The 15116-nt window shown below is 39.1% G+C and overlaps 1 protein-coding gene across 1 annotated transcript in view; it reads right to left on the reverse strand.

Annotated features, from left to right (window-relative positions):
• isoc1 (isochorismatase domain containing 1) overlaps positions 1-13653 on the reverse strand; it is a 33688-nt gene extending 20035 nt beyond the window's left edge. Inside the window, exons 1-2 of the mRNA XM_059969942.1 lie at positions 13252-13653; positions 6295-6414 (exon numbers count right to left, since the gene is read on the reverse strand). Coding sequence (XP_059825925.1) covers positions 6295-6414; positions 13252-13500 — 369 coding nt within the window. The 5' untranslated portion in view covers positions 13501-13653. The remainder of the gene's footprint in view (positions 1-6294; positions 6415-13251) is intronic.
• Between the last annotated feature and the right edge of the window lie 1463 nt (positions 13654-15116).

Consider the following 15116-nt stretch of genomic DNA (forward strand, 5'->3'; position numbering starts at 1 on the left):
TGAGAAGGCAGGTGTATGGGGTTGAATGGGATCCTGGATCAGCCATGATGGAATGGCAGAGCGGACTCAATGGGCTGAATGGCCAAATTTTGGTCCTATGTCTTATAGACTGAAAGAAAACATTTGAATTCTGATATCAGTTAACACAGCATTAAACTTCTACAAGGGATACATGCAGAACACCAGACTGGGAGGAAAGGCAGGTGGAGTGTTTAATGAGTTTTATGAGGGCACTGGATAAACACTCAGCAGAGAAACACAAGCACTGGATTCTGTTTAAAATCTGGTATTAGCTAAATTATTTGTAGTTTCTCTAATGTAATCTACGTCATTGCTACTACTGCAGAAGACCATGTAGATTGTGCAAATAAAGACACGTCAATGTCTGGGGCCAAAGGGTAGTGAAAGGAACTGCCTGAACATTATGTGCAAATGATACACATAAGCCAGCCACCACAATATTAACAGAGGTAGTGACAAAATAAAATACAAGGCCAGGTTTAACAGGGTGAATGTCAGCAACTGACACCAGTGCAGAAGGAAGCAGAGTTAATAGATCAATAAACTGTTTAAATGGAATGAAGTTTGAAGGATATGGGGATAGAGTAAGATTTAATTGAAATGTACATAAAGAAGTGTTTGCAAAAGACATGAGGATGATGTGAATGGAACAATATTTGTACTGGGAAGACATCCAAGGAGGTCTTCATGAAGTAGTTAGCACTATTTCATGATTTTAAAAGGCATATAAAGTAAAACTTGTTTTGCAAATTGGTAACGAGGTAATAATATTGACAAGCATCTGTAAACCAGAGCAGATAAAAGGAAACAAATAGCTTCATGTAAGAAGAGCAGTGCAATAATCATAACACTCTTCAATCATAGCATGGATTAGGTTAATCAAACTTGTAAAGGTAGCTAGCTACAGACACAATTCATTATAAATCTAGTAATGGATAATGAAAGAAATTTCTCATAGTAAAAGATCTCCCAAAACCTGATGATTATAATATGATGAACTCTGCATTCTGTTTCAGAGGTAACAAACTTGGGTCAGAACAATTAATAAAGGAAATTACAATAGAATATAATATACTAATGTGGATTGGGCTGACAGATCAACTAGAAAAGCAACAGGCAAATAGTAGCAGCCATTTGAGAAGGTAATCCATTTCACTCAGTAAAAATCAAACCCCAGTAAAAAAGAAAGATGGGACAAAGAGAGAGATGAACCAATCATGGATAACAAATAAAGTTAAAAAGATCATAAAAAGGAGTAAAATTCAACAGTAGATGCAAAAATTGGGATAAATTCAGAATATAGCAGAGGATGACAAAAAAGATGAGAAAATAATCCATGATGACAAACTAGTGACAAATATAAAAATAGGTAAGAATTCCTTTAAGAGCATAAGAATGAAGATAAGTCCAAGTGAATACTGATTTCCAAAAGAATAAGAATGGGGAAGTAGCCATGGGAAACAAGAAAATAGCAGAAGAGTTAAACAGATATTCTGCATCATCTTTGTGGTAACAGTTACTATAAAACACCCCACTGATACAGAATAACACTGAGAAGGAATTAAATATAACCACCATCACAATAGAATAGGTACTAAGGAAAATAACGCAGTCTATGGTTAGTTAATCTCTTTGCCTGGACTGTTGCAAAAATTCATTAGTCTAAAGCAGTAGATGCTGGAGTTGGAATATATGTTCATTACTTGAGAGAAAGGTAGCAAATGGATGGTAGCCAAATTTTAGGAGGACAAAAAAATAAGTGCGAAGGCTAGTTATAAGTAGGATGCAGACAGTTTAGAAAGAGATGCTGATATGTTTGGTGAGTGGGCAAAAAGTTGGCAAATTAGTTTAGTGTGAAAATGTGAAGTTACTCATTTCTGAAGGATTATTTACATGGAAGGTTACAGAAAGCTACAGCACAAACTAATGAGAGCTCTTGTGCATTAAACACAAAAAAGCTAGCGTACAAGTGCAGCAAGTAATGAGGAAGACTACTGGAATATCAGCTCTTACTATAAACGGAGTAGGAGTTTAAAAGTAGCTAAGTCTAAATATACTCATATCATAGCCATTCTAGAGCACTGTGAAAAAATTTAGTCTCCCTCTTTAAGGAAAGATATTTCACTGGAAGCAGTTCAGAGAGGATTCACTGAGATGATTCTTGTGGAACTCTGTGGAAAGGTTACACAGTCCGGGATTCACTTCACTGGAATTCAGAAAAATGAGAGGCTATGTTATTCAAACAAATGCATCTCTCACGACCCCAGATGCTGAAATGACATCATGGGAGAATCCAGAACCAGAAGGTAATCTCATTAATGACTTTCCTTCAATCATAAGGTCACAACTAGAGATATTCACTGATGCTTGCACAAAACTCTGCTCCATCTGCAACTCCTATGACAATGAATCAGTCCACAACCAAATGCAGCAAGAACCGAACATCATCCAGGTCTGGGTTGAAAGGCAGCACGCAACATTCAATATTCAAACAATACAAGTGACAAGCAATGACAATATTCAAAATCCAACAATCACCACGTGACATTCCATCACTATAAAATCCTAGAAGCCACCACCAACCAGAAACTGAACTGGAATCGCCATGCAAAGAAATGCGGCTACAAGGAGCAGACCAGAGGGTAGGAATCCTGCAGCAAGTATCTGACCTCCGAACTCCCCAATAACGGTCCACCATCTATGAGTCGCAAGTTCGGAGTATGATGAAATACTGAACTTAAGCAACTTGGAACTGTACAAGACAAAGCAGCCTGCTTTGATAGACATCACATCAACAACCATTCACTCTCTCTACCACTACACACAGTAGCTATAAAAACATCAGAACAGACTACTTGGAAGTTGCCTTCTAAGCCACAAACCATCCTGACTTGGAAATATATTGCTGTCCCTTCACCATCACTAGGTCAAAATCCCAGAACACGTTCCCCATAGCATGGTGGTTATACAGGTTGAGTACCCTTTATCCAAAATGCTTGGGGCTGGAAGTGTTTCGGATTTTGGAATACATAATGAGATAGCTTGGGATCTCTGTTCTGACTGACTCCTGAATTTATGTGCTACCAGTAAGCAGTCTTTGTCTTGTGAACTGCCTCTGGATCGTCGTCAATGCCGGCACATCTTTTCTACGATGAGGAGCCCAAAACTGTTCACAATACTCAACATTTTCCCAACCACTGAGGTCAGGCTAACTGGTCTATAATTTTCTTTCTGCTGCCTTCCTCCGTTTTTTTTTAAAAGAGTGGAGTAACATTTGCAATTTTCCAGTCCTCTGGCACCATGCCAGAGTTCAATGATTTTTGAAAGATCATTTCTAATGACACCACAATCTCTAATGCTACCTCTTTCAGAACCCTAGAGTGCAGTTCATCTGGTCCGGGTGACCTAAGTACCTTTAGGTCTTTCAGCTTTTTGAGCACCTTCTCTCTTGTGACAGTAAATGCACCCACTTCTCTTCCTTCACACACTCCAACATCAGATACACTGCTAGTGTCTTCCACAGTGGAGAAGACACAAAATATTCATTTAGTTCATCAGCCACCTCTCTGCCCCCGGTTATATTTTCGCCTGCCTCATTTTCCAGCGGTCCTATATCCACCCTTATTTCTCTTTTAATATTAACGTACTTGAAAATTTTTTGCTATTCACTTTGATATTATTTGCAAGCCTGCTTTCATATTTCACCTTTTCCATTCTGATGATTTTTTTTAGTTGCTCTCTGTAGATTTTTAAAACTTCCAAATCCTCCATCTTCACACTAATTTTTGCCTTGTTATATGCCCTTTTTTTTGCTTTTACAATAGCTTTGACCTCCCTTGTCAAGCACAATTGTATTATATTACCATCAGAGTATTTCTTCATTTTTGGAATACAACTGTCCTGCACCTTCCTCATTTTTCCCAGAAACGCACACCATTGTTGCTATCTGATGCCCCTGCCAACAGCTCCATCCAAGTTACTTCTGCCAACTCCTCTCTCATACCACTGTAATTTCCGTTACTCCACAGAAATACTGCTACATCAGTATTTACTTTCTCCCTATCAAATTTGAAGTTGAACACAATCGTATTGCAATCACTGGTTCCTTATGGGTTCTTTTGCCTTAAACTCCTAATCCTCTCCGGTTCATTACATAACACCCAATCCAGTATAGCTGATCCCCTAGTACGCTCAACGACAAACTGCTCTAAAAAGCCATCTTGTAGGCATTCAATAAACTCACTCTCTTGAGATCCATTACCAACCTAATTTTCCCCATGTTAAAATCTGCCATGACTACCATAGCATTGCCCTTTTGACTCGCCTTTTCTATTTCCTGTTGTAACCTATGGTCCACCTCCCAGCCACTGGTGAGAGGCCTGTATATAACTGCTATCCTTTTACCCTTGCTGTTTAACTCTACCCACAAGGATTCAACATCTTTCACTCCTATGTCACATCATCTGGGAACCTTCCCAGCACCTTGTGGAATTTTCCACTTAATATTTCAGAGGTATTCAGATTTTGGAATTTCAGATAAGGGGTACTCAACCTACACTGGCATCTTAAAAGACTGAAGTTCAAGAAAGCAGCCCACCAAAAACTTTTCCACAGCAAGTAGGGGTGGACAATTAAATGCTGGCTTACCTGTGAATCCCACATCCCTTGAATATAAAAAAAACAGAAGCAATCATTTACATCCAAGGTGAAGAAGAATCACCTCTCTCAAAAGCCTGTCAGTCTCTGGAACTCCTTGTTACAGAACAAAATCATTTTGAGGATATTTAAGGCTAAGATAAATAGATTACTAATCAGAAAGCACTGCAAATCACACTTGTGACACAATTATCATTCTAAGGGCATCATTTCCAGAGATGTGCAGAAAATTACACAATATACGATACATGCAGAGATCTAGAAATGGCAAGCTAGGTTTTTCATTTTATTAAACCCTAATAATCAGAAAATCTAGATCACTGCAAAAGAAATGACACCAGCTACTAACTATAATCTCTGAACCAATTATTCACTTCAATCCAATAGCAAGTAGTGTTGCTTTTCTGCTCCTGCAGATATCAGAAATCAGGACACATGATGCTCAGTTATATGGCAATACCCTCCAAGAAAATGACATCCGGACGCTTCTGATACATTCATATCAAATTTTTTAAGATCTGTCAAACAATATGCCAGTATTATGCTCCAAAACCCTTTGCAGAGCAGTTAAAAGCTTGAGTGCAGAACCAATATTTCTTTCACAGAAACGATTACTCATCTGAACACCAGAAAGTGAAATGATGTACATGCACGAAGTAATTTTGATACTGTGGGATATTCCTGTATACTCTGAAGCAAATAAATTATAATCATTGCCCTGAATTGCAAAAGGAGGCATACATTTTACACACAATTTTGTTTTTCTATTTAGGGTTAACTAATCATTTCTAAAGGATTAAATGACATAATGAAAAGCTGTTCTTGACATTAAAATGTACAATAGCTCTTTTTGAAAAATAATGGATACCATTGTTTTACCACAGAACTGCCAAAAAAAATTTCAAAACAGCAACAACTGGTCTTCTTGCATCCCAAGCTCTCTTGTGGGAGTGCTAGCTAGCAAAATACAAGATTACTCATGGAAGTAATAGAAAAGATGGCCAAAAACCTCTTAGGTATTCAGAACAATTGAAAAAAGGGAAAATACAGAGATAGACAATAGATGCGGGAGTAGGCCATTCGGCCCTTCGAGCCAGCACCACCATTCAATATGATCATGGCTGATCATCCACAATCAGTACCCCGTTCCTGCCTTCTCCCCATATCCCCTGACTCTGCCAACCTTAAGAGCCCTATCTAACTCTTTCTTGAAAGTATCCAGAGAATTGGCCTCCACTGCCTTCTGAGGCAGAGCATTCCATAGATCCACAACTCTCTGGGTGAAAAAGTCTGAGGAAGCATTAAGTACTTGGGAGCTTGTTAGCTGAACTCATCAGTTGATGGTGTGATTGATCAAGAATCGATGAGGGCCAGAATTGGACGTGCATATCTCAGATGGCTACAGCGCTGAAAAGGATCAAAGACAGAGGAACGCACACAGTCACAAGAAGGGAGATCCAATTATAAAATATTTGAATGAAGGCTGAGGGTTAACGTAGAAGTAGATCTGATAGCTGACTGGGACCTCATGCATAAATGCATTTTTGTCTTTATACTGTAATGGGGAAGACAGATCTAATTTCAGAGTGAACAATAATAAACATTACGTAAACTTACTAGTCTTTGACCCACACTTATGATATCTCCAAAATACTTGATTGCTGGCCTGAACCTTTCTTGCATATCACAGCAGAAAAACACAGTACTGGAAGCTACAAGGTTTCCAAGTGAAGTCATCTGTAAAAGCAAAAAAGGAATTACATCACTAGTGGCTATTCCACTTCTTTCTGTCCTCAAGATAACAAGTACATAGGTATGCAAAAAGGCAAAGGGGAAAGGTCCATTTACAATATCGCAATCGGCCTTTAATATTTTTCACTCAGTTCCTGGGCACCGAATGTCTATGTGCAAACTGAATACATTAGACAATGCATCCCAAATAAATAACATAACAGCAACAATTTGTACTCTTGTACCTTTGACGTGGTGAATGCCCCAAGACACTTGGTGTAAGCTACAGGCAGTCCCCGAATTACGAACTTCCGACTTACGAACCGAGGATGGAGAATGCTGTCTGCTATTTTAAGTCAGATCACGGCGCCGTCTGCTGTTTAAAGTTGGATCATGATGCCATCCGCCATTTTAAGTCGTTGCCATTGACACTGTGTTGAGTGTGTAACTTTGTATTTGGTTTAAATTTTTCTTAGCAAGATTCAACTTGACCACACACCCCCACTTTTCCGGTCAGCACTGCCTGCACTTGTCCCACCTAACCTGTCTCAGTGCGGTAGACTTTAGGACCCGGGGAAAACTCACTGCTGCTGAATCTGCAGTGTTTCTGTTCCGTTGATGGAAAACAATCACGACTGAAAATAAAGTGGAAATAATGAAGCAGTCGGAAAGAGCTGAAATGCCATCAGTCATTGGAAAAGCGTTAGGCTACAGTCAGTCAACGATCAGAACAATTTTAGAGGATAAAGTGAGAATAATGGAGTATGTGAAAGGCCCTGCCCTGATGAGAGCTACAATTATTACTAAGCAACGCAGTGGTTTAATTATTGAAATATGTAAGTTTCTTAAGTGTTTTATATGCATAGAAAGGTAAAATATATACTATATACTAAGATAAACATTTGACTAACTGACACTAAATAATACCAGATGTAGCTGTTCCAACTTGTGTACAAATCCGACTTAAAGACGGACTCAGGAATAGAACTCATTCATAACCCGGGGACTGCCTGTATATTAAACACAAGACCTCTCAAAGAAATAATATGACAGTTAGCCAAAAGCATTTTAGGTATAGAGCAGCATTCTCTTCAAAGTTTTTTTTACAGCTGATATTAAGAATCTAGCTTAAAATTGAGAGTGCCAACTTCCTCCTACATAAGATATTCAAGGTGCTTTGAAAGATGATTAGTTTTGATCCTGTGAAATTCAGTGCGGTATTCATTTGAAACTAATTGGCAAGCTATCTGCAAGGTAAATTACTGAGCCACAGTTTTTTCCCCGTACAAAATGAGGAAGTTGTTCAGATCATTCCAAATGGATGAAAGCTCTCCTTCTCTTCTGACTGCAGGGCAGATTTATGAGATTAATGCATAGTATTTTATACTAATGAGTTTGCTCATTCAGAAGAATCAGTCCATGCTAGACCACTTGACCTTCTTTCCATTGGGTGAAATTGCTCATTTACATGCATTAATCTTATGATTTATTCCACATTCTCCCTCACCCTAAACTTTGCCCACCATATGGTTGTCAGTGCCTCTTTAAAAACATCCATTCCATTTAAATCAATGGTAATAAGTGGCCTGTTCTCAATGCTCTTTTAGTAACAAAAAGTTTACTCTGGATTTTATGTTGGATATGGTGGTTACTTAGATTTTAAGGACTGAATAATCATGAGTAACATAAAGGAACTTCATTAATCTACTACCTTTAAATTGTTTTTGGCGCAGCCTTCAAATAAGTGTGTAATTCCCTAGATCTTGCATGGTTTCCCTTGATGAACTACAAAAGAAAACCTCACCAGATTCTCCTCACCGACAGGAAATTGTACAGTATAGAAGAGAAACAATTATTAATCATCAAAAACATTGCAACTGCACCGTCAATACAAATGCTTACAAACTACATTTTTCCATTTCATTTGCATTTATTACAGTTCACAAATTTGCAACAAAAGATAAATTGCACACAAATAGAATTCCAGTAAAGAATTAAACAGACTACTGAACATACATTAGAATCACAGGATTGAAAACAAGGGGACTGATAATTAGGTGCATGTTCAAACAAGCAACTGAAGATTCCAGTTCATTACAGCTTCACTGATTGTCAGGTGCAAAGCATGCCAATACAGTGGGGAATTCATGTTTATCGCTCTAGTGTCAGTTGATCGAATTTTAATAGGAAATTTTTTGGCGAGAAAATGATTACTGAAGAAAAGGTGCTACCTTATATATTGTTGAGAAAAACAAGACTTAATGATTTAGTTGCTGGATGTGCAAGTCACCTGTGCTGCAAAACGAGTGAAAAAGAAGAAATGAACAAATATTATTTATTTAGTGGGCCCTTCCAGCCACGCCACCACAGCAACCCCACAACCAATTAACGCTAACCTAATCACAGGACAATTTACAATGTCCAATTAACAAACATGCTACATCTTTGGACTGTGTGAGGAAACTGGAGCATGGGGGGGATAATCCACTCATTCATGGGGAAGATGTTGTGCAGTCTCCTTACAGAAGGGCACTAGAATTGAATTTTGAACTCCAGAACGCCGTGGGCAGTACTAGTGTCACACTACCCTCTGTGGCACCCAGTTTTGGGGGGGGGGGGGGAGAAACGCCATTGTGATGGTGTTTTTTTAGCAGGCATTCTTACTTTTACGAGGCTGAGTTGCCAACTCGATGCTCGACCCAGCACGGATGGAAAGCATGCAAGGGGGCTGGCTGGATTCGAATTCAGGAGCCTTCACTCTGACGTCCGGTGCTGATGCCACTACGCCACCGCCAGCTACCCAAATATAACAGGGATTAATCAAATTATTAGGAAACTATGCCTCTGTTCAAAAATGTCCATCTTCAAAGGGAAAATTAAATCTTATGAATATCAAAATATTTAAGGTACTAGTTAAAAAAAAATACTGAGTAGCTAGTACCAACAACAATTTTAAGGTTACAAATAAAAAATACCATAATAGTCCAGAAGTGCTTTGTGATTGTTTACTAATGCTGTTTAATTATAAACAAGTCTTTAATACATACAGCCCATGCCTCTTATCAATTTAAATGCTACAAACAAATTCATTACGTACAGGTTATATTTCTACTGGGTCCATTGCATTACAAATAATCAGCCTTTGCAAAGACCAGAGTTAATTAATTTACAAGTCTCCATAGATATTTATTTGGTACAATTATAGCATATGGCTCTTATGATAATTAAATCAGCACTAGGTGAGAGGACAAGCGTAAAGCATTCTCCAAAATATAATCAAGCAGATATGAAGAATTGTGGAGCCATAGCAGGTCTTCTCATGTGTAGTACGAATTTTTAAGGGACCTGTGTCCAACTATATTTGAAGAATTCACCAAAAAACTGGGTTTGCTAGCACCTCACAGCACAAGAAGCTGGAGTCACTTAAAATGTCAATAAAACTGTGCAGTGAGGTAGGCAGAACTGTGGCATAACATTATCTTATTTCATGTAATTTGCTTGGGTACATTTGGTTACGATTCTGACAATAAAAATGTCAGAAATTTGCATTATTGTACTATAAAACTTACAGCAGCTGCAGCATTTTTCCACATACATGATCGAAGCTCAGAAATCCTGAAGCTGCTGTCAATAATCCAGCTTATCTTAACAGATGTGCTGCTTTTCCAGACTCTTCCGGCCTAATAATCTCAAGAAATCATTGACTGAGTGAGCTAGAGTTCCTGTAGTTTAGATAAACAGTTCCTTTTACAAATTGCTTTCAAAATTATGCATTTAGAAAAATATGGGCTGTGAATGAATTTTGAAATAGGATAGCAAGTTTAACAAACCTTTTGGTTATAAAATTCTATGATGCAGACTGCAATGTTTTCAGATAAATATTTCAAAATTATAAAGTGACTTCACTTTTGTTGTTTACGGAATGGTATTGCAGTTTTCATCTAATTGAAATTAAATATTCAAAGTCTTTTAAAAAATGTTTAGAATGCTACAATGCTCTTTCTTTCCTCATGTCCCATGTGTACAATTGGATGTCCAGTCAGTTTGATAAGAACACAGCCCTGGATGCAGGGGTTTCTCCTGAATTTAGACACAGAAACCGATGTGAGAAAAGTTGTAGTTCACACAGCATGGAGTGGCACTGATTCAAAAGTTGTAAAATTCAAAGTATATTTATTATCAAAGGACGTATATATCACCATTAACTACCTTGAGATTGACATACTCGCAGACATTCACTGGAAAACAGAGAAACACAAAGAGTGACAACCAACCAATGTGCAAAAGTAAACAAATACTGAGAATACGAGTTATAAAGTCCGTGAAAGTCAGTCCATGGGTTGTAGAATCTGCTCAGAGTTGATGTGATTAAAGTTATTTACATTGGTTCAGGAGTCAGATGGTTGAAGGGAAGTACCTTCTGTTCCTAATAAAATGGCCAGTGATTGTAGATGCACAATGGGGAGTATCCTGACGAGTTGCACCACAGCCTGGTATGGAAACACCAATGCCCAAGAAAAATGTCTACACTCCAGTCCATCACAGGCAAAGCCTTCCCCACATTGAGCACACCTGCAAAGACTCAATAGAGCTCAAGAGAATATTTCTATATAATAGGAAGAATATTTTTCTAGGTCAAGGGATCACAGTTTCAAATTAAGGGGTAGGCCACTTAGCTCCGCAATGGGGAGAAATTTCTTCATGTATTCAAAACTGAAGTTGACAGATTAATGGTTATTAAAGGAATCAAGGAATATGTGGATATGACAGAAAAACGGTATCAAAACAGATTATCAGCCATAGCAGACATCCTCATTCATTTTTGTATGCGCCCTTTTGGCTTGCTTCTCCATTTACCAACCAGATTTCCCCTTCAGCCTTTTTTTTAGGTGAAACAATTAAATTTTTTGAGAACTTTCTTCCACATTGATGCAACTTTATTCTTAGTTCTGTCACTGTTTAATACAAATTGTCTTGAGGGCATTAATCCAAGAAGAGTAAGGAAGTAATATTGCAGCTATATACAATTTGATTAGACCACAGTTGGTGCATTATGTTCAATTCAAATGTGGAGCATCAGAGGCTGAGGACAGTCATGATAAAAATTCATGAGGCAACGATAGAGTAGATGTCATAATCTTTTCTCCCCAGAGTAGAAATGTCAAATAATGACAGGTAGCATTTATGGTGAAAGGAGAAGTTTAAAGGAGATGTGCAGTACAAGTTGTTATCTTACATGGGATGGTAGGTACCTGAAATGAGCTGCCAGTGGTAGAGGCATTTAAGAGATTTTTAGATTGGCACATGAATATTCACGGAACAGAGAGGTATGAATAATATATAGGCAGTAAGGATTTAATTTGAATTTGTCTGTGCTCAGGACAGATATTATGGGTGAAGGGTCTGTTCCTGTGTAGTACTGGACTATATCTTCAATTTCAGTACATTAAATGATACATGAACTGAACATCTGATCAAATCATTGATGTTAGCAACATAGCAATATCACACACTGAAACTACTGGGGGAAAATAGAGTAAATTATTGTAATTTAGTACTAAAATTTAAATATAGATGTCATTCTATGAAATATCAAAATGTATATTAAAATACATTTGTCCACCATGGTAATAAAAGTTAAACCATACTATTCATGCCTCACCATCAGATATTAAAAAAATTACCAACAGCCCAATGAAGTCAGTAATCAAATCTATTTTTTCTTGAACTCATTTCATGAATTTTGAATGAAGTTCTACATTTCTGATGCATTGCTATCTCATTACAACTAATTACTACGTTGTTCTATGTCAAGTACTAAATCTTTAGAATAAGTAAATGGTGGGACATATAAAATCTCAAAAATATTTTGAATTCTGAAATCCATTCACATCTCAAAAATGAAATTAGACGATCATATGCAGGTTATTAAAAAAAACGATTAAACAGGCTTTGTATAAAATCTACATGGTCTATACAAATTAGATTCATCACTCCAGAGCATCTGTACCCAGATCAGCTTCAGCTGCATTAGTAAATGGAAGTGTGAATCGTTCACATCTGTCACTGCACCATGACCAGACTGAGAAATGGAGATTGCTGCAGTTTTCTAATCAATTGAAAGTCTGGAAGAATGAATATTGGCTAAAATAAATCTCATGCGTTGTTTTTGGGTAGAGAACTGCTTACTGTATGGGTGTAATTTTAGCAATTAGCATTATTACAATGTTAATTAATGAAAACGTGTTACTATTTTTTCAATTATTTCATTAGGTTAAACTAATAATCCTTCGCACATTTTGAAGGAAGTGATTTGTATGTATACAGTACGCAGCTCCATCAAACTCTGGTACCTTTGTCTAGACGCAAAAGCTTCGCGTTTGGAGACAGAGCAATACGGGCAATGCACAGAGCGGCATACTTAACGCAATCACATAGCCATACTTAAAATCAGCTCTGCTGATAGATGCCGACTTTTTTGAACAAAATAAGAATCATCAGCATAACCACCTTTTTTGAACAAAGCTAAGTCACATTCACATTCAGTACTAAAATACAATGCGAATGATGTAAGTAGGGAAACGAAAAAAGCTGCTGCTTTCTTGACGAGCTTTACCTGCGTAGCGCGACTACGCGGAAGACAACAGACACGCCACTTTGTATGCAGAGCCACATCTCACACTGACTGAGATTGCAACCAGTTGATGCGAGCGGCACTACACTTGTTACTTGCAAACCCCAGTGCAAGCCTATTTCCCGTGGCACTGATATTAATTCAGCACTTGGACCGCACTAGCGGTTTGATCCGACGGGCGCAGCCGCTCCCGGACCGTCGGTACTCACCGGCACCTGCAGCGAGACCAGCCGGAGTTTGCACCTCTCGGTGACGGCAAACCCTTTGGGCAGGTCGATGTACTCGCCCCATTCGGCCGAATACTGCTGGATGACGAACTTCCGATGCACGCCGATCAAGCCCCCGTACAGCGCCAGGAACTTCTGGATCAGCACCTCGTGGCCCGAGCCGGCGGGCACGGCGCACGGCCGGCAGAAGGACGAGAAGCAGAACAGCACCGGCACTTGGGCCTCCGCCATCTTCAGCTGGGCTGCTCGAGTACCCACCCCCGTCAACTCTAACCACGGCACCGAAGTCCGCGCTTCCCCATCCGGCTTCACACAACACGGCCAGGCGACAACCGCGCGCGCGCGCGCTCGCCAGCCGGCCGGCCCGGCCCGGCCCGGCTCGACGTCACCAAACCCCGCCTCCCCGCGCGCACGCCATCGGGCCCCGCCCCTTTCCAGCCTGACAACGCTCGGCTCCTCCTTCACGACGGAACGTCACTGAGACCCCGTCTGGCCTCCAAATGTCAGAACTGCGTCCTTTGTTCACGCTCTGTGGAAAGCTGCCCCCTTCCCCCTTCCCCCTTCCCCCTTCCCCCTCCCAGTCATTGGGCTTGAAGTGTTAAATATTTCCCCTTGCACAGATGCAGGCAGACCTGCCTTGCGTTTCCAGCAACTTCTTTGTACCTGGCACTGCAGCTCCAATCTGTGCTCTGGAAATGTTATTACCCTCCAACAATTAGACTTCTGACCAGCATCGATAACTTTACGCACCATAACTCTGAACTGATTCCACTTTCAAGGATTCTTTCCAACTCAAGTTCTCAGTATTTTTTATTTGCACAATTCCCCTTCTTTTGCACATTGGGTTGGTTGTCTGTTTATATCTCTCTTTTGGTAAATTCTGTTGCATTTTATTTTACTGTAAACGTCTACGAAAATAACTCAAGGTAGAATATGGAAATATACATACTTTGTTAATAAATTAATCTTGAACTTTGAACTTGGACACTTCTTAGTCTGCTGGACATTAGATTCATAGTTGTATGGCACCAAAGCAGAACCTGTGGCCCAACTAGTCCAAATGCTAGTCCCATTGGCTTGCGTTTAGCCCATACCGACTAAGAACTTTCCTAACAATGTACCTATCTAAGTATCTTCAGACATCATCCATTGTAATTATACCTCCCTCAGCTCTTTCCTCTGGTGATTTATTCCATATACCCATCACCCCATTTGGGGAAAAACTTGGTCTTCAAGTCTCCTTTCATTCGTTTACTTCTCATTTTAAACTTGAGCCCTCTAGTTTTAGATTTATGTTAGATTTATGATTATGCTTTCGGTGAGGGTCACGTGACCTTATGAAGATGCGGACACTAAAAATCAGATGGCAGGGCATAATAGCATTTTCAGTGCAAAGCTGTTTATGGTGTGCCAGAGGTGAAAACTTTTAGAATTACATTAAAAAGTATTCCCTCTCCCCTCTGATTCAACGGGGGATTAAAGTGGTTACTTTTTATAACACTTGTGGAAAACTTTCTATTGATTTCTAAGAAAGTACATGTATCTCTAGATCACTAAGGGTTGTTGGTGTGGGGATTTTAATGCACATAGTTCACCATGGCATTTTTCACGGAATGATTGTTTGATTGTAGAAGAATTTTTAGATCTTTCAAATCTTGTATGTCTTAATGATGGGAGGTACAAGATTTAATGCTCATAATAGTTCTGAAACTGCTATAGATTTAACGATAGTTTTAAACCTTCTGGCTGGAGTAAGTGGGTGGGATGTTATGGGTAATGAAACATTGGGGAGTGATCATTTTCCTATATTTATAAGCTTGTGTTTGGATTTATATAGGGGCCAGGAG

Source organism: Hypanus sabinus, chromosome 5 (genome assembly GCF_030144855.1).
Source record: "Hypanus sabinus isolate sHypSab1 chromosome 5, sHypSab1.hap1, whole genome shotgun sequence".
NCBI lineage: Eukaryota > Metazoa > Chordata > Chondrichthyes > Myliobatiformes > Dasyatidae > Hypanus > Hypanus sabinus.